We start from the raw sequence: 27392 nt of genomic DNA on the forward strand, positions 1-27392 counted from the left end.
TCAGAGAGAGACATTTCTAGGATTTCTGAAATAAGATACCAAGATGCCAATCAACATTTCCGAAGGAAAATCATTGCCAATATCCATATCCACCTCTAGTGCCTCAAGTGCTTTTCGGGTGAGAGTCACAGAGATAAAGTCTCAATGCAAAAATTCGATGGGACTAGATAGATAGGATTTTTCCTCATTCATTTATTCTTTCACTCAAATGTGAACTGTTGAATTGCATTGTACAATCTGAGCACCCAGTGGTAGACACAAAAAAAGTAAATGCTGTTTGGTTGCTACTCTTGGAAAGACTGCAAACTAATAGAGGTGAAAGATAGAGTTCTATGAAAAATAGGACAATAAAAGGGTTACATACTCAGTAAGATAAGAGCTCAAGAGATGCCCCAAGACAGTGTACAATTAAATACCAAATGAGAGGTTGCAACACGAACCGCCAGGAGTTCAAGGGAGTGGCTGAGATCAGAGAGAGCTACAGCTCTGGGGGCATCTTTGATGGAGCAGTGAGAACTGAACAGAATCTTCAAAGACTGCCAGGTTTTAGGAAGTCGTGGGGATCTATTTCAACACCACCAATGTTTTTTTGAAGGCCACTGTGTTCCAGAATCTTCTTGATTATAAAAGATAATCAGAGAACACAGGCTTCCTGACCTCCTGGAGAGAACATGTGGATCTAGAACCAAACGCTTGAAAATTAAAACATATATGTTAGACGACAACATAAATATGCCTACTGTAGGGAGCTGTGTGAATGTTATGTAAAGGAATGATTCGTTGCTAATGATTGTATAGCCTTTACAGCCTTAAATGTCTCCTGTCGTGAGGCTGGAGGGAGTTTCCATCCCTCACAAAGATTTTATACAAAGAGGAAAATAAAGTAATGATTTTTAGATTTATTCAGTCATTTAAAAATTATGTGTGTGCCTGTGGAGGGGCCAGGCCTTGTTTAGGATCCGACACTGACCAGACAGGCAGGAATCCTGTGCACACAGAGCTGACATTCCTATAGGAGGGAGGAGAGAGAGACAGATGAGCATTAAGATCTATTTATCCCACAGGGAAGTGGTGAGTGCTAAGAAGAAAATCAAAGGTGGAGTGGGGATGGAGAGGGCTGTGGGGTGAGGTGACCGATGGTGTTTGGTCCCTGAGGCCTTTCTGAGGAAGTGACACTTGGGGAGCTGGATGCAGGCGGGGATAAGGCCGCAGTACCTGGACATGCCCAGGTTGTGACAGGTAAGCTCCATGCAGTGGGAGACCACTCTAGTGCCCCACCCCATCCCTCTCCTATCCCTGAGATATGCCCCTTGCTTGGTCTGGAATGTCCTTCTCTACACCTACAGATGTTAGGCAACTTTTTTTTTCCTTTTTCTCACTCCGTTGCCCAGGCTGGAGTCCAGTGGCACAATCATATCTCACTGCAGCCTCGAACTCCTGGGCTCAAGTGGGCCTTCCACTTCAGCCTCCCAAGGAGGTGGGACTACAGGTGAGCACCACCACACCTGGCTAATGTTTTTCATTTAGTTTTTGTTGAGATGAGGATCTCACTATGCTGCCCAGGATGGTCTCAAACTCCTGGCCTCAAGTGATCCTCTTGCCTTAGGCTCCCAAAGTACTGGGATTACAGACATGAGCCACTGTGCTCAGTCTTTAGTTTGATGCCCATGGGACAAGCAGTTAGAGGCACTGGTGGAGGAACGAAAAGAAGAAAGAAAAGACAGGAATCGATAGCATTTAGGAGGTGCTGGGTACTGCTCTAAGCATTTTACAAGTGTTCACCCACTTAACCCCCACAACAACTTTATAAAGCAGGTTTTCTACTTATCCTGATTTTACAAGTGTAAAACAGGGCACAGAGAGGTTGAAAAACTTGCCCAAGGTCACACAGCAGAGAAGTGGCGGGGTTGGGATTTGAACTCAGCAACCGGAGCCAAGTCGGCCCCCACAAGCATTCTGCTCTTGTGCCTCAAAGATGCCTGTGCAACAACAGGAAGCTCAGGAACTCTGAGGAAGTAATGAGTAAAAGAGACATGGGAGCTGGCTGGGAAAGCCATGAAAGAGACTCTAGGGAGGTTCTTGGTTCTCCATCGACAGCTTTTGCTACAGAGCACAGTAGTGCCTTGTTCAGGCCACTAACTCTAATTAGTGTTTTGCATTTGCCAAGTGCCTACCCTGTGCTGAGGCCAATGGAAGGATGCTGAAGTCAATGACAGCTGACATAGTCCTCCCAGGGCCTCCCTGGGGACTCACCTGGGAGGCAACTGGTCAATCGGACCAGAGAGTTGGCCTGGGTTCATTTCTTTTAGAATTTTTTTTTAGAGATGGAGTCTTGCTATGCTGCTCACTTTTGGTCTTGAACTCCTGGGTTCCAGCAATCCGCCCACCTAGGCCACCAAAAGAGCTGGGATTACTGGCATGAGACACCGCACCCAGCCTCTTCTCGATTTTTGACCAATAACTTTCCATTATTTCCTCTTAGACTCCAGTTGAATTCATGAATAGCATTAACATTTTTCAAATGCCCGTAGGAGTTTGTTGAGTTAACCTGAGTGACTCACCAGAGAGCCTTCAGCTTATTCTCCTCCTCTCTGGGGGGTGAGACATTCTCCTCTGCCCACCCAGGGGGTGGGGATGGGAGGGGACACTTCTCCCTCAGTAGATTCTTCCCTCCGTAGTGGGTCAATGTGTCTCAGATACCAAGGGTCAGGGTGTTCCTGGAGTCTGAGGCCTCGGTGGCGCTGGCTGCCAAGGGAATGTGTGTTCTGTGGGCCACCCAGAGGGAACATGTGTGCACATGTGTGTGCATGCATGTGTGTGCACAAGTGCCTGTGTGTGCACATGTGTGTATGCATGTGTATGTGTATGCACAAGTATGTGTATGCACAAGTACGTGCATGTATGAGTTTGTATTTGTGTATATATGTTCATACGTGTGTGTGTCTGTGCATGCATGCATGGATGTGTGTGTATGTGTGTGTGCATATATCAAGGCAACTTGAGACAAGGAAACCAAGAGTGGGTCCCAAGGGGTTAGTGTCTGGGGCTGGAGGCAGTGTTGGGGGAGAGGATGACAAGGAGGATGCAGCTGGGGGTGGGGAGAGAATATACTACAAAAAGAAATCAAGAGTGGTTCTGGCATTTAAATTTCTAATCTCTTCTCACTAGAAAACTTGTAAAATGTCTAACCAGAAGTGTTCAAGAGAAACATCTCTGCCTAGTTCTTTTACATTTGTGGAAAGTCTCCCTCAACTTTTTGTGTTGAGTCTCCCTCAAACACTTTCTGTTTTCACTGGGGACTCCATTTGGAAGGCTGTAGAGAAGAGCTGAAAGCCAACAGAAGGTCTTGCTGGTGATGTGAAGTGGGGTCCATCTGTGGCCCATGCACGCCAAAGCCTCTCCAGCCACCTCAATCTCCTGGCCCTCAGCAGTTTCTAAAAGGTGGCAAGCTCTGGACCACACACAAGCCTACCAGCTAGGAGCCTAATGACTCCCTGCTGAGCAGCCATTCCCCAACTGGATAGGGCCACCATGCCAGCCAATTCCAAGACACGCCTTTTAGGCAGAATTCACGAGAATCTGTTCTCGCCCCAGCACAGCTATGCATAGTGCCTGTTGCGTGGGTACCACGTCCATGGACCACCTTCCTAGGCCCTCTCACTGTATTTCCACCACCCTGCCCTCCCTTCTGCAGTCATCTACCACACTACTGTTGTCTTCTGCAGAGGAATAAACACACCTCAGTCCCCATCCCAGCAAGAGCAGAAGGCATGACAGAGGTGGCACCAGAGACCACATCCCCTGTGGTCTGGGCCAGTCCATTCCACAGTCGCCCCACTGGAGTCTGCACAGATGGCTCCTCCCTGTCCTTCATGGGAAGGGATGGAGCTGAGAGCAGAGACCAGCAATCAACAGAGCCAGAGGAGCACAGACCCTGCCCCAGGGTGGTGACCCAGGGTCAGGAGGGAGGCAGAGGGTCTCCAAGGCCAAGAGGGCTGGGGGCAGAGGTCAGCTTCAGGGTCCATCCCGGGGGCTAGGGCTAGGAGAGGGTGGAGAGCACACTGAGTGAGGACTGGGGGTCTCCACTGCTGGCGGCTCCCCAGCTGCCTCACAGCTAAGGGTCTACGTCACAGTCAGGGACAGAGTGCCAAGAAATACCCCTGGCCAAACTGGGAATGGAGCTAAGTAAACCCAGGGATTTAAATAACTGGGATTTGTAAAGGCTAGGCACAAAACGGGGGTTTGTGACAATGTGCAGAGCCCTCCATCTAGCGGAAACATTGCTTATGTGCTTGACACCAGCTCCATCTCACTTGGGCCGGGGGCCCTTCAGCAAGGGTTCCTGCTGCCACACCCCCTGCCATGGGGCCATCTGATGGAAAAAATAACTGAATATTTCCATAGAGAGCTTTCGAACCAAACATGCAAACTCACAAGGCCAAAACGCAGGGCCAAGAAGAAAACGCAGGGGCTTGCTGCAGAGGAGCCCACCGTGTTGCGTGAGGCTTTGCCTGGCATTTCTTGGATAGATATTTCAAACAGGGGGAGTAAAGCTGCCCTTCTGCGAGTCCCTTAATGTCACCCTCTGTGTCTCCTTTTATCTATTTGCCGCTAAGCAGCAAGCCACTGAACCATTCCGCTCCCCAGTTTCCTCCCCAAAATAAGATCTTATTTCCCAGAGGGAGCAGCGTAGGAACTGAGTCAGCCCTGCATCTAGCAAGTCTTCCCCTAAACACTGTAGGGCCCTCCTTGCTCCAGGTACTTCCTGACACCCAGGAAGGACGGGGCCGCCTGTTGAGAACCGTCTCAGGGGGTCTCAGATTCTTGGCGAGTTGAATTCTAAGCATTTTATTTGAATCGAAATACATCACATTGTATACATCAATGTTTACTTCATCTTATGCATTTGGAGTTAGAGCCTCTCTAATCACCTAGCAAATCCAAGTAAACAAGGTGTAAATCTGGATCCCAAATTAGATGAAAATATTCCATCCTATTCAGCTTATCAAATTTCAAGTATTTCATTAACTTGATCATTAGATGCTAGCTGATCAGAAAGTCCCAAGATTTCTAACTACTATAATCTAAATGGTATAGGCGTTTCTAAAATATCCACACTGAAAAAAGCTCCTTTGCTCATCCAAATCCATTTCATCTGATTGAATGATTTTCTCATTTCCACAGAGAGCTGTTAAACCAGCCATGCAAACTATCAAAGCTACACAGGCCCAGGAGGAGGAAGAAATTAGACAACATTCAAATAAGTCAATTCTTAGCAAAGTAACGGTGCACCTAATTAATTGAATGCAGTGCATGGGGTTTCTGTGAACCAAGTCCTATTCCTCTGAGAGCTGTCTAACTGGTAATCCAGTCATTGAAGGAGATCGTTTTGAAGGTCTCCCAAGTCCTACTCCCGGTCCATGCAACTGTCCCTCCTCCAAAATTATTCACAAGACTCTGATCAAATACTTCCCTCTTCAGAGAATTCTAATTTTTGGAAAGTTCTTTCTCATCTCAAGTTGAAATCTGCTTTCCTGTGACTTCTACCCCACCCTTTCCCAGGTTCTTCCCTGGAGCACCAAGGAGTGAATCTCTACTCTCGCTGGTAGCAACCTGGTGACAAATCTGGACTTTTTTCAGCCTTTTCAGTACTCTCTTTTCCTCTGTTCCTCCAAGGTTTCTCCCAGGGATGGAGAAAGACCCTTTTCCTCATTGAACCCCTGCTTATGTTCATCCAACGATCAAGGTCTCTCCAATAAAGGAAAATCTGAATGCCATCCTCTTAATGAAGACTGACACTGCATTTCCCAAAGTGTGTTCCCAGGAACACCAGCCCTGTATAATGTCACCCACACCAATCCAAAGGGTGCTCTGGGTAAGTAAATGTGGACAATGCAAACCTTATCCTTAAAGAGTCACAAACCAAGGAAGTATATTAAAGCCCTGAGCAGGGCCAGGTATGGTGGCTCATACCTTTAATTCCAGCACTTTAGGAGGCCGAAGTGGGAGGATCACTTGAGGCCAGGAGTTTGCCACCAGCCTGGGCAACATAGCAAGACTCTGTCTCTCAAAACAATTGTTTTTAATGAGCTGGGCATGGTGGTATGCACCTATAGTCCCAGCTACGGGAGAATCACTTGAGCCCAGGAGATAGAGGCTGCAGTGGGCTATGATTGCATCACTGCACTCTGGCCTAGGCAGCCTTGGTGGCATCGCAAGATCCTACCTCAAAAAAAAAAAAAAAAAAAGGTGTAAGCATTCTTGGAGAAGCTAATGAACAGTGTTTAAGCCAAGATTCCATAATCACATTTGACTCTAAAACTCTTTATTTCCCCCACATAACAAACATGCTTTGGAAAAGGATGGTTATTTTCACTCTGACCGAGCTTTTAACATTTCACTATATTTCTCTACCCCACTCTCTCACCCTCACCCTCTCTATCCCATTCCCCACTCTTAGCCTCCTGGTCCCCAGGAACTAACACCATCAAAACAGAGAACTTTAATGCAATAGTTCTCAGTATTTAGTGAATGCCGTCTTAAAGCAAAGCATCCTTTTGGGATACAATTAATCAATTCCCTAATTTTCTGGCTTTGTACATGTGAACATTAGTATATTAAGTATCCACTCCTTCAATGAGATCTGTAATACAATTCAGTGCTACCACCTACTGCAAGGGCATTTTTCAGGTAATTGATGTTTGTCATTAAATTCGCTGACAAATATGAAAGGCAAGGAGAAAACCAGAAACATTTTGGACACTTTTTAGCATGCAAGTATATCTAAATCTACTCAGTTGAAGCTTTTTTTTTTTTTTTTTTTTTTTTTTTACTTTCCACAAATGTTTTTAGCTATAATATTTTTCATATGCACTTACTCAAAGAAACCTCATGGTGAAGGTTTTGCAAATTAAACAAACATCCTGCAATGCATCTGGGCTTTGAGTCTTGAGCGTACACAGTTTTTAAGGTGGTTTTGTTTTTGGTTTTCTGAGTTCAGAAGAAAACCCTGTACATAGTGGAACGAACTATGTTCTTTCAACAAATCAGAGTTTCTTGAAGGAATGGGCAAAGCAGGTGATACAAAGTTTCCAAAAGATGGGCCTCCCCTGGGGTCACACATGTGGTCAGCGGGCTTCCAAGGGTCCCATCTGAAATGCCTCACAGGACCCGGAGAAGCGACGCTGGGCTTTGCCAGCCCTCGAGCCCCAGCTTCTTCTCTTGAGTCTCCTGTTTCTGCCCCTCAAACGAAAGCAGAATGAGACTGGGCATGATGGCTCACTCCTACAATCCCAGCAGTTTGGCAGGCCAAGGCAAGAGGGTCACTTGAGTCCAGGAGTTCGAGACCAGCCTGGGCAACATAGCAAGACCTCTTCTCTACAAAAAATTTTTTAAAAATTACTCAGGGGTGTGGTGCATGACTATGGTCCTGGCTACTCTGAAGGCTGATGCGGGAGGATGACTTGAGCCCAGGAGTTCAAGGTTACAGTGAGCTATGATCACACCACTGCACTCCAGTCTGGGTGACAGAGTAAGACCCTGTCTCTAAAAGCAATTAATGAGATAATAAAACCACATGAAGCAGAATGATTTTGTGATTAAGGACTCTGACTCTGAGGCCAGCTTGCCTGGCTTCCTGTCCTAGTCCGCAGCTGTCTAGCTATGGAGAGGTGAGTAAATCAATCTCTCTGTGCCTCAGTGTCCTTATCTGTAGCCTGCAATGACCTCACGGGATAACTATGGGGACGAAATGCGCTCCTGCCTGCATGGTTCTTCAATGAGGCTTGGCTGGGGTCCGACCTTCCCCTCTTCTGGGTGTGGTCACTCCAGTCCCAACCACTGCTGCCCCTGCTCGCTGCGCATCCCTGAGGTGGGGTCTTCATCACTTCCGGTCTGGGCCTTCCCGCAGGCGCTGCCGAATTGATCTTGGTATCCAGGCTTCCTTCCTTTCCAGATCGCTCACTGCCAAGGGTCCTCCCGCTCAGAGTTGTCCATTGCTCCTTGGTGTTTTCCAGACCCTTTAAACACTCCAGCGGAGCCTTGCCCAGCCCTTCTGGGTCCACTTGGCAGCGGAGGGTCGGAGCTGACCTCACGCTTTCCGCACTGCCGGGCAGCGTTGCCATCAGCCGTACTCTCCGCCTGGGAGCCCTCCTGCGTCCCTTCTCCCTGCACGCTGGAGTGTCCCTTACAGCCAACTTAAAGGCGCCTCCCCGCGGATCGTCCCTATTCCCTCCTTTGCAGTTTTCTCTCAAAGCGTTGTACCTCTTGTAGCAGGTTCCTTTTGGCAGCGTTTGTGGTCGAGGCACAGCCCATCTCCCCTTCCAGGCTCTTAAGTGCTTTTCAGAGAAACCACCACAGACACTGAAAGAAGAGGAGGAGCTCGCGTCTTGCCAGGGGCCAGGAATTAGGAACATCTCAGAGGGTGGGCTCCCTGTAGGAGGCAGGGCTGAAGGGGCCTCTACAGGCAGCCCTGCATGCTGCCCCTGAGCCCTGAGAGAACCCAGGGGACCCTGTAGACAGGCTCCGCCCAGGTCACAGTCATAATAATGCCCCTGAAGAGAAAGCATCTTTATTGGTAAAGAAATAAAATTAGATGCAAACAAGCAAAGCAAAGATCTTTCAACACCACCTTCAGGCTGCCCCAGCGACTGCTGGCTCTGAAGCCATCCCATTTATTCAAAGGCTAGGGACAAGCCCCCAGTGGCCACGTTACAAACTAACGGAGTCGAGAGAAGGGCTCAGAACAGTTATCCTAATCCTGGAGTGGCTATTTAAGTACCTCTTTGTGCCTGAGACATTCGGAGCAATTTGCTAATCCCTACCCAGCACTCACTACCATGCACCTCTGTGATGGTCGGTGCCACACACTAGTGTCTCCGTTTCTCAGATGCAGGCATGAGGACACTGAAAACGAAGTGAATTTTCAAAACTCCGCAGGAAGACTATGTAGATGGAGCCTGGAAATTCAAGTCTCTCAATTTGCCAGTTCATCACTCCGCCTGCAGATGCTTTTTAACCAAATCTGAGAAACACAGTGGTTCTAATGAAAGGCTGTTTCTATGGCAGATTCCATAAAAAGAAAAGAACAAAGGTGGTGGTGGAACAAGTTCCCTTTAACAAATCACTCAATGCAAGAAGTTTGACATGTTTTCATGGTTTCCCACACACTTAAGTCAGAGTGGGTATCCGGTGGTCATTCATTTTTCCACTCCACATATATTTATTTAGTGCCAGCGACATCCCAAAGCACAGAGGGATGCCTGATGGGGGTCATGGCCTTAAGGGGCCCAGAGGGTGAGGAGCCAGGAAGCTGGACAGGAGGGCAGGCCCTGGCCTGGCCCAGAGGGGTGGGCTGGGTTTGGACAGGGGCAGGGAAACAGTGGTGGAGGGGCTGGCCCTGGGGGAGGCCAGTGGAGATGAGCAGTCACGGTTTGTGGGTGATTATGTAAAAAATGTGGGAAAAGTCTGCTCTGGCTGATGATATTGAATGGCAATTCACACCCATTTGGTAATGAAAAGCCTCCCCAACTTACGGATTCAGCATAGTAGAAAGAGCTGGGCTTAGAATTCACACAGTCCTAGGTCAGACCCTGCCACTTACTGGCTCTCTGACCTATATTTAAGGGAGACCCACCTCCCTACCCCCAGCCCAACCTGACAGGGATAGCTGGGAGAGATAAGGAACTGGAAACCGTGTGGTATCATATGACCTTCTGAGAGGTAAACCAGTGCAATCAACACAGATGCATAGCCCCAGCTAGCTTCAAACATCCTTGGAAAACAGGATGTCTCTTAAGTAAACAGCAGTCAAAACATGGCTCATCTGATTAAGGCTAAACTAAAGAAGGAGACAGAAAGTAGAAAAAAATAGCCAGACATGCTGGCCTGCACCTGTAGTCCCAGCTACTTGGCAGGCTGAGGTAGGAGGATCACTTGAGCCCAGGAGGTGGAGGCTGCAGTGGGCCATGACCACAGCACTCCAGCCTGGGTGACACAGTAAGACCCTGTCTCAAAAGGAAGAAGAAGGAAGGGAGGGAGGGAGGGAGAGAGAGAAAGAGAGAGGGAGGGAGGGAAGGAGGGAGGGGGAGAGGTGCGGAGGGGAGGGGAGGGGAGGAGAGGAGAGGAGGAGGAGGAAAAGAAGGAAAAACACCAGTGACCTAGAAATGGCTACCATAACACTCCCAGTAACACACCACCCTGCCCCTCAGTACCCCTGGCAGAGGTTGCTAAGTTATCAGAGCACTCTTGCCCGTAAGTCTAAAAGTGCCTTCAGAATCTCTCTCAACACAGCATCCCAGGCAGCTGTTATCAATTGGATTGGCATTGACACTGGGCAGTGAGACTCATTTTCTATTCCAATGTTGTTTAATCAGTAATTTGTAACAAACATGGTGCTCTCGGCTATGGGGCATGCATGATTCATCACGCCATAGCACAGTCTTGATGACAGATTCAAGATGATGTAGCCTCCTGTTTTTCTGATTGCGCCCTTACCAGGACATTGGTTGTAACTGACTTGCCTTTTAGGTTTTCTTGATAGGACAGAATTCACTGACCAGAGAACACAAGTGAACAAGAACACAGAAGAAAGGCAGAGGACCGGAGGATTTCTCAATGTGAAGTTGGAGTGCTGACGCAAACAACAGACACCTGTGAGGTGCATTAAGTCAGTTTCCAAACCTGCTATCCTCTGGTTGTGTCTCAAAATCAAGTTACCGGAACTACATCTCAGACCACAAGGGCACCTGCATGATCAGCCAGTCAATATCCCCAATAAACAACTTCATTTCATCACTCTTCCTAGCTGCAATCTCAGTTTCCTCATCTGTAACATGGGTAATTTTTATGTGGCTGCTGCGAGCATTAAATACGCTGTGATATTTAATCACATAGCACCGTGGCAGGTACACAGTAGCTACTCAAGAATGTTCATGATCTTCCAGGTCCCTCTATTTAGGACCTCATCAAGCCTTACCGGTAGAGGGGCAGTATTTTCACTCCAGTGACCCCTCTTTGAGAGGGTCTTGCCAGAGGGGGCTTCCTGAAGCCGTAACACTTTCCTACTCAAAACCTTTGTGGGCTTCCCCAACCCTGTGGACTAAAGACCAAAGTCTCAGGCTGACGTTCAGAAGCCTCCTCAAACCAGCCCCTCTCTATCTCTTCATCCTCATCTCCTACTCTGTCCACCCGACCTGTCCCTCAACACTGGATCCCACACCTCTCCCAAACACACAAGCTACACTTTTCATGAGGTTTTCTGTTTTGTGAAATTCTACAGATTCCTCAAGGCCCATTCAAAGTTCTCTTCCTCTGCAAAGCTTCCCTGGCACACTCCCTGGCTTTCTTGGCCAGAGCGTTCACTCTTCCCTGTTTCAGCCTCCATGGTATTATTCGAAAGTAGCATTTCCCACTTCTGAGAACAAGGGACTGTGTGATTTACTGTTTCCTACTCCATACATTCTGTTGGCCTGAGTCAAAGGTACGTGGAAGGTAGAAAGATCTTTTTTAAATTTCCAGAGTTCTCAGAAGATTAAGAGTTATTGATCCAGAGAAGAACCTGTGATTCCAAAAAAGTTTATAATCACCAACATTTCCCAAAAGGCTTGCTCTGATTTCCTGTATTGCTCACAGCAACCCCAGGACAACCATGATGGTCTTCGGTTTCCAGGTGCGGACTGGAGATGCAGGGAGGGCAGGTATCTGGCAAAGGATAACGTCCAGAAAGCAGCAGAGCACAGGTTGGAGGTCAGCCGCTCTGGCTGCGGTGCCCACAAGCTGGACCATATGCTGTGCTGCTGGGTCCCTACGGTCACACTGCCAGCCTCGAGGCCCTGCGTGGATGGGTTCACCTGCACCAGGCAGTCTGGGTACTGGGACTGGGACTGCAGACTAGTGGGGAGACAGGCATCTAAATAATAGTTTCAGCATGACCAGTATGGTGAAGAGCGTCTGTCTTAAAGGGTTAGGAGACAGACGTGAGCTGGAAACCTTGCTGGGAAACGTAGGCCAATCAGCTAACTGTTCAACCCTGTTTCCTCATCTAGAAATTGAGGACAGTGTTACCTACATCCAAGGACAGTTTCAATACCACATTAAGATGAAATATATAAAGAAAGTTCTGTGCTTCTTGTATGGTAAAACTATATAATTCCACACACAAGGTTTGAAAAGCTGGTAGAGAGGTAAGGGATAAAACCCCAGGGATCTCAGGCCACGCAGTCCAGCCAACTCCTGGGCCGACCCTGTCGCCACCTGGATGATGTGTTCATGAAAAAGGTTTTCAGAATCCGGGTAATTCCTGTCACCTGCCTCCAAGTCCACTGTAAGTCCTACATCACTCACCAAATTGCACTCTCCATGCTGTGACAGGCCAGACTGTCCTAGGGTATCTGACCACTTGGGAAGGATTTTTTTTTTTTTCTGAGACAGAGTTTCACTCTTGTCACCCACGCTGGAGTGCAATGGTGCTATCTTAGCTCACTGCAACCTCTGCCTCCTGGATTCAAGCAATTCTCCTGCCTCAGCCTCCCAAGTAGCTGAGATTATAGGCACCCACCACCACACCCAGCGAATTTTTGTATTTTTAGTAGAGACGTGGTTTCACCATGTTGGCCATGCTGGTCTCGAACTCTGGACCTCAGGTGATCCGCCCGCCTTGGCCTCCCAAAGTGCTGGGATTACAGGCATGAGCCACTACACCCAGCTTGGGAAGGAATCTTGAGCCCATTCCTATCCTAACTCAGGGAGCGAGCTTCCCCTTCCCTCCTAACCACTGCACCAACACCTCTGCACCTCCCTGCCCGCCCAATTCATGAACTGCCCTGAATCTCACTCCTGGCGTATGCCTAATCCTCAACTAATCCCACTAGTTCCCTGCCTCTGTACAACTCAAGATCCTATTATACAGCTTTAAATGCATGCAATTAATAGAAGCCTTTGAGATATAAAACCCCTTTAAGAACCTAAGGAATAATCTCTGATGGTGAAACTTTAGACTTCCTGGCTAATGGGGGTTGGGGGAGATATTCAAGGACTACGAAGACATTCTGGCACCTTCAAATCACGCCGTGTAGACAGAACATTAGCCAGCCCCAAGCGGGACTTAGACATGTTAGAGGTTAGATAGATGGCAGATGAGGAGCCTCTCGCTATTGCCTCCCTTTGGAGAAAAAGCAAACTACAGGTACACACCCTGGCCCAGCCCAGCTCCCCCACCCAGAGAAGAGGTTGCCAGAGTGGGCGGAGAGCAGGACAGAGGGCACCAGGCGGTTGCACGAGCTGCTAATAGGTTTTCTGAGTAGCTGGAATCCGCTCCACTGTTTGCAAATCATCATCACCCTCAATCAGTGGCTGCGCCCCTAGGTGTGGAGAAGGGCTGGGCCTCTGCCAGCCTCTTTTCAGCTTTCCTCAGTACTAACTTTTTTTTTTTTTTTTTTGTGAGACGGCCTCTCCCTCTTGGCTCACTGCAACCTCCGCCTCCTGGGTTCAAGTGATTTTCCTGCCTCGGCCTCCCGAGTAGCTGGGATTACAGGTGCCTACCACCATGCTAGTTTTTGTATTTTTAGAGATGGGGTTTTGCCACGTTGGCCAGGCTGGTCTCAAGCTCCTGACCTCAGATCCACTGGGAGGCAATAACTTTCTTTTTTCTTTTTTTTTTTTTTAACAGAATCTTGATCTGTCTCCAGGCTAGAGTGCAGCTCTGCTCACTGCAACCTCCACCTCCCAGGTTCAAGTGATTCTCCTGCCTCAGTCTCCTGAGTAGCTGGGACTACAGATGCGCGCCACCATGCCCAGCTGATTTTTGTATTTTTAGTAGGGACAGGGTTTCACCACGTTGGCCAGGATGGTCTTGATCTCTTGACCTCGTGATCCACCCACCTCAGCCTCCCAAAGTGGGCAGGCACTAACTTTCTGAAGGAAACTGAAACCAGGTGCTCTTTCTTCCAAAATATTGCTTCATTTCCCACTTCTGGAAAGGGCATAACAGTGTTCTGACCAATATCACCCTGGGGGAGGGCCAAGAGGCTCCCTGCTGCCTTCCAGACACCACTGGGGGGCCCAGAGCTTTCTCAGGAAGAAAAACCCTTCCAGGAGTTCCTATAGGAGAGAAAGGCTGGGGGCAGAAAATCGTTTGCTTGCTTTGTTTTTCCTAATCTGTCTGTAAACAAGTTTTCTGCACAGGCAACACACCCTGTTTCATTCCTGCACCACCTTCCCCTACACGCTAATAGGTTTCAGCAGCTGCTCAGCCAGGCCCATTAGCAGCAGTCAGCCTTCCTCCTGTAATGCGCTTTTCTTCCTGAGCCCCCATTGTAAATTCAGGAGATAAATCAGCCTCTGCTCAGAGAGCAGCAGCCGAGGGGAGGGTGATGGTCAAGGGTGAGTGAGAGGCAGCGGGAAAAACAATGCCACTTCTCACTAGATTTCTAATTGGTTGTCACTGCCTGTCGGAGAGTGATGACAAACACCACACTTGCCCTGAGAGGGCTGCAGTCCAGGCTGGGCTGTGCCGAGAACCCTTGGCCGGCGGGGGCATCAGGCTGTGACCACCTACTCCCGCACGGGGCCAGCTTGCAAATTTATTTTCCAAATTTTCCCAATTTTCCCAACATCAGTTGGCCCAACATTTTCCTAACAGCCAAAGCTCACGATCTGGGCAAGCAAAGGAGAAGCAGGAGCTCAGACTCGTTCATGGGTTTCCAATTAATTCATTTAACAAATCTATTTTTCAGCCCCAGGTTCAAGACCTTGGTCGAAGCCAGGGAAAATAAGAGGAAGTGACTCAAAGATGAGTCAGATGGAGCTGCTGTCCGCCTCCCGCCTGCTCACAGCGTGGAGGAGAGATGACATATATGTAAATAAGCGGGGAGGTGTGGAAAATGAGGAGGGCCGTGAGGGAGGTTCTGATAAAGTGCAATGAGAGTTCAGAGGAAGGAGAAACTATTTTATGAATTTTAAAAAATCCCAAGAGCAGAGTATCTAAAAAGGCATCTACGCAAACCCTAGAGCAATAATTTTCAATGGCAGGTTTGTGAGCAAACTGCTAAGCAGTCATCAACCACGAGGTGTTCTGCAAATAATTTACTGTTCGTTCATGAATGCAACCAACATTTAATGAGCATCTACCATGTGGCAGGCACTGTGCTAAGTGCCAAGGACACAGCAGTGAACAAGGCAAGCCTGAGTCCCACCCATGTGGAGTTTCTGAATATTATATAAAAATTTCCAAGTGCAGTCTGTTGAAGGAACTGACAGTGTCCTGGAACAATTATTGTGGGAGTGCTGAGTAAGAAGTAGTCCAGGGCCAGGTGTGGTGGCTCATGCCTATAAACCCTGTGCTTTGAGAGGCCAAGGAATGAAGCTCACTTGAGGCCGGGAGTTTGAGACTAGCCTGGGCAACATAGTAAGACCCCTATCTCTACAAAAAATACAAAAATTAGCCGAACGTGGAGGTGCACACACCTATAGTCCCAGCTAATCCGGAGGCTGAGAAAGGAGGATCACTTGAGCCCAGGAGTTGGAGGCTGCAGTGAGCTATGCTTGTGCCACTGCACTCCAGCCTGGGTGACACAGTGAGACCCTGTCTCAAACAAACAAACAAACAAAATAAAACAGTGCAGGATCAGGACAGGAGCCATCTCAGGAAGGAGTTTACACTGTCCTGAGAACACTGTGAAGCGGCTGAAGATTTAAAGCAAGAAAGAGAAGTAGTAAGATTTGCCCTTCTAAAACAGTACTTTGGTTGTGTGTGAAGAATGGATTAGAGGGAGTGAGACCACCTGTAAGAAGACCACTGCTAGTTTTTAAAATTTAGAACACATTCAAGGTTCCCCTTTATCACAGCGCTGCTCTTGCCTGCTTACACCCGAGCTTTCTTGACAGCTCATGCTCCAGAACCTTGGTCCACTTTATCCATGCCAAGTTCCCAAGAAGACCACGAAGGATCTTCTGCAGCTGTGATCACAAGTTCATATACTACATATGAATTGTGATTTTATAGTGGCTCCCATGTCCTTTTAAATATTACCAGTGGTAAATTATTAAGTAAGAAGCATCTATAGCACTATCTATTTTCTCATTAAATAGGAAAGTGTAAGAGAGAGGGGGATTATTAATACCCAGGTATGGTCATGAAATATGTCATGCAGAACAATGTCAACAACCAGCCCTATGTATCCCAGAGGGAAGCAAGTTGAGAACAGTTGCATTCGAAGTGCATGATAACACCATTTGCCACACTATATCAGGTGGTTTAATTTGGTAGCCCATCCCTACAAAATGTGAATCCCTGGTTTCAAAGGCATTAGGAAGTCATAGATATAGGTAGAAGTCAAATGGTGCCATTTGTATCATACCAATACCGTCTAATGATTCTCATCTCGCTCGAGGCGGAAGTAAAATCCCCACATCAATGTACAAAGCCCTGCATTTTCTTCACCTGTGCCCCTTTCCCAGTCTCTCCGACCTTACCTCCTCCTGCTCCTCCTGCCTCACTCTGCTTTAGCCACACTGGCCTCCTGGTTATTCCCATGACACACGCCTGCCCCAGGACCTCTGCATGTGCTGTTTCCTCTGGCGTTGGGCCTGGTTGTCTCCTTCACCTCTTTATCCAATGGCACCTCACTGAGGCTGTCTCAGAGCACTCTATTTCAATTGCAGAACTCCCCACACATCCTATTTCCCTTGCCCGCTTCCCTCTCCCTCAATAACAGGACTGACTTTTCACCTTTCAACAGAATGTAGTTGATTCCTTTATTTTGTTTTTAGTCTGTTTCCTTTCCCTGCCGGGAAATAAGCTCTGCAAGACAGAGTTTTTGTTAGTTTTATTCACTGCCATATTTCCGGTGCCCCAACAGGACCTAATACACAATAAGTGCTTCATAAATGTTTGTTAAAGGTTGTTTTGTTTGTTTGTTTGTTTCTGAGACAGAGCCTCACTCCATCACCCAGGCTGGAATGCAGTAGCGTGATCTCGGCTTACTGCAGCCTCCACCTCCCAGGTTCAAGCGATTCTCCCACCTCAGCCTCCTGAGTAGCTGGGACTACAGGCACACGCCACCATGCCTGGCTAATTTTTTGTATTATTAATAGAGATGGGGTTTCACCCTATTGACCAGGCTGGCCTCCAACTCCTGACCTCATGATCCATCTGCCTCGGCGTCCCAAAGTGCTGGGATTACAGGCATGAGCCACCATGCCTGGCCGTAAAGGTTGTTACACAGACCTCGAGGACAAAGGTTTTTAGTCACTTTACCTTTAGAAAACACTCTATTTTCTCTGTTCATTTTGTCAACAACAACAACTGAAACCCTGCTTTTCTAAATATATTTCAGTTTAATTAATCTCAAAATAAGTCAGCTGGTTTTGCAGAGACACTGGCAGAACCATTTTGAGGTGAGAGGTGGCAACCTGGGTTTAAAAACCATTATAGACCAGGTGCAGTGGCTCACGCCTATAATCGCAGGACTTTGGGAGACTGAAGTGGGTGGATCACCTGAGGTCAGGAGTTTGAGACCAGCCTGGCCAACATGGTGAGACTGAGACCTAAAAATACAAAAATTAGCCAGGCAGGGTGGCGCACACCTGTAGTCCCAGCTACTCAGGAGGCTGAGGCACGAGGATTGCTTGAATACGGGAGGCAGAGGTTGCAGTGAGCCAACATCACACTACTGCACTCCAGCCTGGACAACAGAGTGAGACTCTATCTCAATAATAATAATAATAATTAAATAAATAAATATAAAAACTAATTACAGTTGCACAAAGGAATATCACTGAGGCATGAAAAAGAATGAAATCATGTAGCAACATGGATGAAACTGGAGGTCATTATGTTAAGTGAAATAAGCCAGGCACAGAAAGACAAATACTGAATGTTCTCAGTCATACATGGGAGCTAAAAAAGTTGATTTCTTGGACCTAGAGAATAGAATAATAGATACCAGAGACCAGGAAGGGTGGGTGGGGGGCAAGGGGAATGAAGAGAGATTGGTTATGAATACAAACATACAGTTAGAGAGAAGAAATAACTTCTGGTGGTGTTATAGCAGATTAGGGTGACTATACTGTAAGAGCAACAATACCATGTACATTTCAAAGTTACCAGAAGAGAGGACTTGAAATGATACCAACACGTAAAAATGATAAACATTCAAGGCTGTGGACACCCCAAATACCCTGTCTTGGTCAGTACACATTCTATGCGTGAGACAAACACTCACATGTATCCCACAAAGAAGTAAATTATTATATACCAATAACAGAGAAGAAACTAATTATAATTGACCCATAAAGTCAAGGGTGAGCTGAGTATATGGATCCTCGTTACAATAACCAACTTCAAGCCTCTGTCCCCTTTGCTAATGTTTTCATAACCGAGTACCTCACTTCAGTCTCACAGCAGATCATTTTCCACACAAGGAAACTGAGACACAGAGAAAAGTGGCTTGAGGTTTGTGACTTGGTTTGTGAAAGGAGGCTAATTTTTACCCATTTTTTTCCATCGGCCATCCTTTATTCCTGCAAAAGACTTGTGTTTGAGTCTGAAGACAGTTCACACATTACACGGGACACCTGCAGTCACCTGCCTCCTTCCAAAGTTGGCTATGAGCAGGTCTCCAAGGCTCACCCTGAACCTCTGCCCTAGAGTGGCCCTGTGAGAGGAGAAAGACTCTACGAACTTAACCTGAAGTGCTTGCCGCTGGTGGAACTAAAGCTTCCTCTACAGAGCCTCCCCATCCTTAGGGGGAAAAAATCAACCAGGAAAGGCAAATTGTGCAGATGCCACTACAAAGAAATTCCCGCTTAATATTGCTTCCCCTGCGCCCAGCGACTTTTAGACAAGCAGAAGAGGAGATGCCCTGCCCGCGACTAAACCAGACTCCCTTTCATTTACTACCCTCTCAGCGTGTGGGCTGATGTCCAACTCTGGGCTCTGAACCCATCACCAAACTAAGAACCGTACCCAGCACAGGACACTGACACATGGTGCAGGCTGGCTGTGCTGCCAGGCAGAGATAGGATGGGTCCTATCTACACAGGGAGAACGAGAAGGCTGGGCTGGCCTTGCTAAGGCGCCATTATCACTTGAAAAATATCCATGAGAGCCTATCTCCCAGGGCCATGCTACCGCTCTTTTCCTTCCTTGGTAGACGTCTTTCCCTCCATGAATTAACAACATAAATCCAAAGAACCGAGCAGGTGTGACCATGAGACCACCGGCCTCCGTGGGTCTTTGAGAAAACAAGCCAAAGTCCCCTTCCAAATGACAGTGACAGCCCCCTAGCCGGGAGGCCCACCCCGCAGCCTGTGATGATACACCTACAAAACGCAGTTTAGCAGACTCAAAGGAAAGCCTCTAGGATCTCAATAGATGTGGACTATAATCCAAAAACCATCCCTCCTCAGCGCTGTTGCTGACAGGACATAATTCAGAGACCCAGGTAGTTGGAACTCAATTTGACAGCAAATCTCTGAATGTAAAAAATATATACTGGCTTGAGCTAGTAGGGCAGAGTCCACCTGCTCCCTTCAGCTACAAGGCCGATGTGCCGCTCTGCTAAGGCAGGGAGCCCGCGGGGAGGCAGGGGGCTGCAAAGCTGCCCTTGCCCGCGTGCTGTCCACCGGAGCGGCCTGGGTGGCCCCCTCCTGACATCTCCGCCCCCGTCCACCCGAGAAGCCGCCCAGTACTCACTTTGCGGAAGCCCACCGACCAGGGCATGCCGGTCCCTCAGCAGGGGCCCGCCAAGGGGCCGTCGGGGCTTGAGGAGGAGCAGCTGGGGCTGGCTGACTCCCCGCAGCCTCTGCGGGGCCTGTGACGTGCGGGCCGGGCCCCCGAGGGCCTTATCGGCGCCGGAGGCGCGCGCTATCGGGCCGGGCGCTCCTGGCACGGGCGGGCGGAGGTCCCCGCCTGGGGACCACAGATTACAAGAACACCTCCCCCCCAACCCCAGGCGGCCCCGCTCCCCAGGCCTCTGCCGGCGCGGACCTCTGGGTGCCCCGGGATCGGGAGCAGCCTGGGAGAGCTGAGTTCAGAGCCCAGAGTTGGACATCAGGCCACACGCTGAGAGGGTAGTAAATGAAAGGGAGTCTGGTTTAGTCGCGGGCAAGGCATCTCCTCTTCTGCTTGTCTAAAAGTCGCTGGGTGCAGGGGAAGCAATGTTAAGCGGGAATTTCTTTGTAGTGGTGTTTACACAATTTGCCTTTCCTGGTTGATTTTCCCCCCCTTAAGGATGGGGAGGCTCTGTAGAGGAAGCTTGGGCCCTGGGTGCCCCGGGGTTGGGAGCAGCCAGGGAAAGCTGGGCCAGGTCCACAACCTGTCGGCGCTGAGGGTGTGGGGCGCAGGAGTCCTTCCGGCCATACCCCCCACCACCCCCTGGGGAGGCTGGAGCTCTCCAAGGCTGGGGAGCCTCTGGAGCGCGCTGCCCAGCAACCCTGGGCCCTCTGTTCTCCGCGTGCTTTCACTAGGGCCCCATGCTGCTTAGTGGACGATTTGCAGGGAATCTGGGGACAATCTTAATAACATCAGGGTCAAAAATAACAATGTTCCTGGGAACCAGAGGTGAGTCACCACAAACAGCGGCTAGGAGGCCGTGGTTGGGGTGGCGGGGCGCCCAGGCGGTCCCGCAGCTGCCAGAAGGTCGGGGCTGCCCGCCAGCCAGGCTGGACCATCCCAGGCCAAGCTCCTGTGGGCCTGACCTAGGAAGCCTTCTTTTGCAAGCTTCTTATCCAACAATGGGATGAGGTGTCATATGCCCAGAGTGGCTTTATCAGTGAAAATACCGCGCCCTGGAATGGCAGTTGGTGGCTGGCAGAGGGAACAGGTGATCCCGAGGAGCTGAGCTGCCCGGCCAGGGGCATGGCAGACTCCCTGGAGCCTGGGGGTGGTGCCATTAAGGTGGGGGCTGTCTCCCTCCATGGTTTCCTCTAGGGGTGGGTGTCACCGCTGGGGGCTGCTGGTGCAGTCTTCCCTGAGAAGGGTCTCTCCAGCTCTCCTCACATGATGCTTGGCCTCCTGCTGGACGCACACTGGTCCAGGTCCCCTGACAAGGCTGCCATCTGGCTTTAGAGCTTTCCTGCAGCACCAAACCAGCCTTGCCATGAGGGCACAGCTGCTGCGGAAAGATGCCATGGAGATCGGCTTCATGACCCCTCTGTGTTTCCCACAGCAGCAGGAGCGCACCCTACAGGGGCTGGGCCATCTCCCCGGGTACTAGTGCCTGACAGAGCTGACACAATTCTAGGCCACATCTGGGCTAGAAGGAACTGCCATGTCTACCACAGCACCTTCCTTAAGCAGGAGACTTTTGAAGCACTTGGACTCAAAACAATGGCTGTTTTTGTTGTTTGTTTGTTTGTTTGTTTGTTTTGAGGGAGACAGAAAGCTAAAAAATGTAAAAGAAGCAGGTCACATTAGACATGATTTCAGACAGCCTCCCCGAAGGACAGATGATCTCACTTGGCAACACATACTGGGCCAGGCTCATTCATGAAGGGGCAGTATGGCCTGCACCCCACTCGGGGGCAAGAATGAGGCTGAAATAATAGCGGACTCGGAACACAGCAAGTGCTCAGTAACGGCTTCTGGAACAAACCTGCGGTTGTCACCAGCAGGAGTGATGAAAGCTAGAAGCCGTTTCACCATCCAGGGAAGAGGAAGAACAATATTTTTCTCTTTGGAGTTCCCACACTCAGAAGAGAGAACACCAGCATATGAACACAGAGTGTCACATGACGTAGGAAACGTCCTTTAGGAAGACAGTATCATTCCAAAGCTTAGGATCCTGCTAGTTCCTTCTGCGGTGCTTCTGGTGGCAACATGGTGCCTCCCCAGTCCCTCAGGCCTGAGATGGGCCAGCACAGCTTCTCTGGGAGCCAGATCATTTCAGAATTTAACCCCAGAACCAGGTCCCCTCAGGCAACATAAGGCTCCTCTCCCTTGGATACAGGAAGCGGAGGAAAAAGCCAGGTGTGCTCGGGGGCAGGCCAACACCCAGGTGAGAAGGAGCTGGGCTGGTTACTCACGCAGCTTGGTTTTAGGGAGCCGGACTCACGATGTGCTTGAGACCCCCAAATTCACCCCTGGAAGCAGCTCCCCCCATGACAAGGAACTAAGGACAGGCATGTCATGGACTGTGAATTGGAGTGACATTTGTCCCTCCCTTCATCAACAGACTGCCCGAAGAACTTCCCAAGTTACCTGCCATAGAATACCTTGCTTCCCCCTAGTCTCTGAAAGGGGGCCACAAAAGCTGTCCCCACACTGGAAGTGCAGTGCCAGGCCTTTAAAGTTTTGCTCCCGGTTTATGACAACACCTCGAAAATTCAGTGCTTCCCTCCACTCCCCCAAACCTCTTCACAAGCCCCCACGCTTTGTTTAACATATATATATAGTGCTTTCCTGGTACCGGGTACTGCTTTAAGCACCTGACAAAATATTAAGTATTACATATAACCCTTATAATTTCGCTGTAATCCACTCTTGTCAGATCCAGTTGTTGTGAAGAAATGGAGACACGGGGAGATTAAGAGAGGTACTCAAGAAGACACGGTGCCAGGTTTCTACCCAAGCCATTTGGATCTAGGGTCTGGAGGCCATGTGCACCATTTTGCACTAGATTAACACTTTAATTCAGTTCACAGTTAGCCAATACACATTCCCCATCTATATTTATACCCATCTGGAAGGCATCAAAAAGATAATAAACCAACAGTGTCATGCGCCCATGACCCAGCTAACAAAGAGGCTCTGGGTTCTAATGTCCCATCTTTCATGGGATTCCATCGACCTCATGCCGTGCTCCCCTCCCCAACAGAGATGGAAACATTATCCTGAATTTGTATTTATCATCCCTTGTTTCTCTTTATAGTTTTGCCACTTATGGTTGTATGATTGTTGTTTGTTTGTTTTTTGTTTTTTGAGACGGAGTCTCGCTCTGTCGGCAGGCTGGAGTGCAGCGGCGTGATCTCAGCTCTGCCTGCCAGGTTCAAGCCATCCTCCTGCCTCAGCCTCCCAAGTAGCTGGGACTACAGGCACGTGCCACCATGCCCAGCTAATTTTTGTATTTTTAGTAGAGATGGAGTTTCACCTTATGGTTGTATCTTCAAACAATGTCTTGTTTAGTTTTGCCATGTTTTCTGACTGTCAATAAATAGAATTATGTTGTGTGAATTCTTCTATTTGCATTTTTGCTACAACATGATGTTCCTGAAATTCAGCCATGATTCATTTATTCCTTTTCACTGCTGTGTGATATTCCATTGAAGGCAAATAGTACACAATATTTACTTATTTTCCAGATGGGATCTCATTCTGTCGCCAAGGCTTGGAGTGCAGTGACCCCATCATGATTCACTGCAGCCTTGAACTCCTGGGCTCAAGCAATCTTCCTGCCTCAGCCTCCTGAGTTGCTAAGACCATAAATATTTATCCATTTTACTGCTAATGGAATTTGAGCTTTCCTATTGAAACATTATTGCTATGAACATTCTTATAAAAGCTTCCCAGTGCACATGTGCAAGATCTTTCTAGTGTATATGCTAGCAGGAGAATTACTGAATTGCACCGTACGTGTATCTTCCCTCTTATTAGATGACACTGACTTGTTTTTGAAATTGGCTTTTCTAATTTACACTCTCAATAGCAGGGTGATGTGGTTGCCTGCAAGTTCAGCAACATTTCGTATTGTCAGACTTTAACGTTTTTGTCAATCTGGTTGGTATAAAATGGTATGGCATGGTGCTTTTTATTTGTATTTCCATGATTACTAATGAGATTGAGCATCTTTTCCCATGTTTATGGGCCATTTACTTTTCCTCTTCTATGAAATTACTACTCAAGCCCTTTGCCCATTTTTCTGTGATGTTTGCTTTTTCTTACCGAGGTGGAGGAGTTCTCTGCAGTCTGAATACGAATCATTTTTCAGTTATGTGCATTGAAAATATCTTCTCCCAGTGTGTAGCTCTTTCCACTTTTTAAAATGATATCTTTTGATGAACCAATGTCAATTTTAATGTGGCAAATATGTCGATCATTTTCTTTATGGTTTGTGTTTCTTTTGTCTTATTTAAGAAGTCCACTTCTACCCTGAGCTTATACACTTTTTTCTGTATTATATTTATTTTATAGGGTTTTTGTTTTGTTTTGTTTTTGAGATAGAGTCTTGCTCTGTTGCCCTGGCTAGAGTGCAATGGCACCATCTCAGCCCACTGCAACCTCCGCCTCCCGGGTTCCAGCAATTCTCCTGCCTCAGCCTCCTGAGTAGCTGGGACTACAGGCACTCACCATCATGCCTGGCTAATGTTTGTATTTTTAGTAGAGACGGGGTTTTACCACAGTGGTCAGGCTGATCTCAAATTCCTGATTTCAAGTAATCTGCCTGCCTCAGCCTCCCAAAGTGCTGGAATTACAGGTGTGCTTCCCCCCAGTCTCTGAAAGGGGGCCACAAAAGCTGTCCCCACACTGGAAGTGCAGTGCCAGGCCTTTAAAGTTTTGCTCCTGGTTTATGAGAACGCCTCGAAAATTCAGTGCTCCCCTCCACTCCCCCAAACCTCTTCACAAGCCCCCACCCTTTGTTTAACATATATATATATATAGTGCTTTCCTGGTACCAGGTACTGCTTGAAGCACCTGACAAAATATAGTTTTCTCGTATTTAGGTCTTTAAATCCACTTGGCTTATTTTGTGTATGATGTGAGTTGAGTTCTGATTTTTACCATGTGGATAATGAAATATCCGTGCATCATTGATTGAATAGCCCATCCTCTCCCCGCTGAACTGCAGTGTCATGTTCATCGTTTATTAAGTCTCCACATGCATGAGTCTGTTGGAGAGTCTGTGATCCATTGGCCTGTAAGTCTGTCTCAGTACTGATGTCATAGTGTCTTCATTGCCACTGCAACTAGTAATACATTTTATAATAAGTTTTAATATTGTCTGTAATAAGTCTTAGTATTGTTGAGGAAGTCTCCTTGCTTTATTCATCTAGAAAAGCATCATAACGGCCAGGTGCAGTGGCCCATGCCTGTCATCCCAGCACTCTGGGAGGCCGATCACTTGAGCCAAGGAGTTCGAGATCAGCCTGGGCAACATGGCAAAACCCCATCTCTACTAAAAATAGAAAAAAGTAGCCAGGCGTGGTGGCTCGCATCTGTAGTCCCAGCTACTGGGGAGGCTGAGGTGGGAGGATCACCTGGGAAGTCATTGAGGCCACCGTGAGTGATGATCATGCTACGGCACTCCAGCCTGGGTAATGAAAATGAGACCCCATCTAAAAGAAGAGAGAGAGAGAGAACGATGATAGAAGAAAGAAAGAAGGGAAGAGAAGGGGAGGGGAGGGGAGGGGAGGGGAGGGAAGGGAAGGGAAGGGAAGAGGGAGGGAGATAGAGAAAAAAAAAGCATCAAAGCTTCTCTTGGTCCTTTGCCCTCTTGTTTGATATTTTTATTGGGTTGTTACAGTCTATAGATATATAAATTTTTGTATCTTGAGCCTGTAGCCAGAAATCTTGTTGAGCTCTTTTATGAGGTCTCATAGTTTGTCCCTGGCTGGTCCGAGTGCAGTGATGTTTACAACTAATTGATCACATTCAGTTACAGATTTATTTGTTCCTTCTCCATTCCCACTGCTTCACTTGACTAGCCTTCAAAAAAATTGACGATGATTCTCTTTGATTTTTCTCTATAGACAATTATTATTCACAAATCAGGACATTTTGTTCTCTTCTTTTATAGTTTTTGTGCCCCTTCTTTGCTTTTCTTGCTCTATTATGTTGGGTAAGATATCCAATATATTTTTGAGCAGAAACAATGATAGGACGTTTATCTAGTTGCTGACTTAAATGGAGCTGCTTTTAAAGTTTTACCATTAAGTATAATGTTTATGTAGGACTTTTGTGAATATCTTTGTATTAGTTAAGGAAGTTAGCTTCTAGTCTCAGTTTATTAAAATTTTAATCATGAATGAATGTTGAAATCCAAATTTTTATTTTCCTTTTTTGTGAAGGTGGTACACTGCATTAATAGATTTTTCTAATACTAAACTATCCTTCCATTTTTGGGTTAAACCCTTCTTGGTCATAATGAATTATTAGTAATATAGCACCACTGAATTAGAGTTGTGGAATTTTCTACAGGATTTTTACACCTGTATATTCGTAAGTTATATTGGTTATTTTATTTTGCTACTGTTGCATAACAAAGTAGCCCCCAATTGTGCTGATTTAAAATACATAAATTTAGTATTTCAGAGTTTCTGTGGATTGGGGATTCAGGGGCAATTCATCTGGGTGGTACTGGCACAGCATCTCTCAAGAAGTTGCCATCAAGGTGTCAGCTGGGGATGCAGTCATCTGAAGGCCCAACTGGGGCTGGGATTCACTTCCAAGATCCTCCTATGGCTGCTGGCAGAAGCTCTCAGCTCCTCACCACATGGACCTTCCACAGGACTGCCAAGCATCCTCTTACACTGCAGCTAGCTTTTCCCAGAGTGACCCAAGAGAGAAGGCAGAAGCCACGAGGCTATCACGGCCTAGTCTAGACATCACATATCATCACATATTTGCTAGAAGCGAGTCACTAAACCAGCCCACCCTCAACGGCAGGGTAATTGTCCAAGGGAAGTATATCAAAGAATATGTACATATTTAAAACCCCCACATTGGCCTATCATTTTATTTTCCTAAATTGTCTCCAGTTTTAGTATCATACCATACTAAACTCACAAGGTGAGTTGACTGGTTTCTCTCCCTGGCTACGAGAGGGATTAATGAATTGCCTACAAAATAATCTGGTCTTTTTCAATGAGAGGGTAACTATGGGAGAGAGATTACTGATTTACTTTATTTAATGTTAAATGTTTGCTCAGGCTATGAGTTTAAGGATCAATATTTTTAGAACATATTCCAGATTCTGAAAACTTGATTCTCATTCGCTTAAACCTTACACATCTCCATCTGCTCGGCACTGGCTTAGAGTGCTACGAAATTCCCACATTCAGGCAAAACATGATCAAAACAGAGAAGTGACCTTAGTCTTTTTTAAAAGTCTGCATGAAGGGTGGGGGAACTAAAAGCTTTAAGAGGTTAAACAACAGATGCTTAATTAATTTTTTAAAAATTCAAGGACAAACTCCCACTCATTCTGGTAAACTTCGAATAGTGTTGAATGGAACTCAAACTTTTTGATCTCGGGACCCTTTTACATTAAAAAATATTAAGGACCCCATAGAGCTGTTTCTTTCTTTCTGTGTGTGTGTGTGTGTGTGTGTGTGTGTGGTGTGTGTGTGTGTGTTTCTCTCTCTCATAGAGCTCTTTCTCTATCTCTTCTTTCTCTCTCATAAAGTTCTTTCTTTCTCTCTCTCTCTCTCAGATTCTTGCTCTGTCACCCAGATAGGGG

At 47.5% G+C, this 27392-nt stretch overlaps 1 protein-coding gene across 8 annotated transcripts in view; it reads right to left on the reverse strand.

The window, feature by feature from the left end:
* The window catches only part of ANK1 (ankyrin 1), a 243895-nt gene that overhangs the window by 126696 nt on the left and 89807 nt on the right, over positions 1-27392 (reverse strand). Inside the window, exon 1 of one of the 8 annotated variants that reach the window (XM_033232135.1) lies at positions 19694-19826. The exons of the other annotated variants lie outside the window; for them this stretch is intronic. Within the exon in view, the coding sequence (XP_033088026.1) occupies positions 19694-19720 (27 nt within the window). The 5' untranslated portion in view covers positions 19721-19826. Of the gene's footprint in view, positions 1-19693; positions 19827-27392 lie in introns of those variants that run through there. 8 annotated transcript variants of the gene reach the window in all.

The sequence above is a fragment of the Trachypithecus francoisi genome, unplaced genomic scaffold (assembly GCF_009764315.1).
Source record: "Trachypithecus francoisi isolate TF-2019V2 unplaced genomic scaffold, Tfra_2.0 Contig01440, whole genome shotgun sequence".
NCBI classification, from domain to species: domain Eukaryota; kingdom Metazoa; phylum Chordata; class Mammalia; order Primates; family Cercopithecidae; genus Trachypithecus; species Trachypithecus francoisi.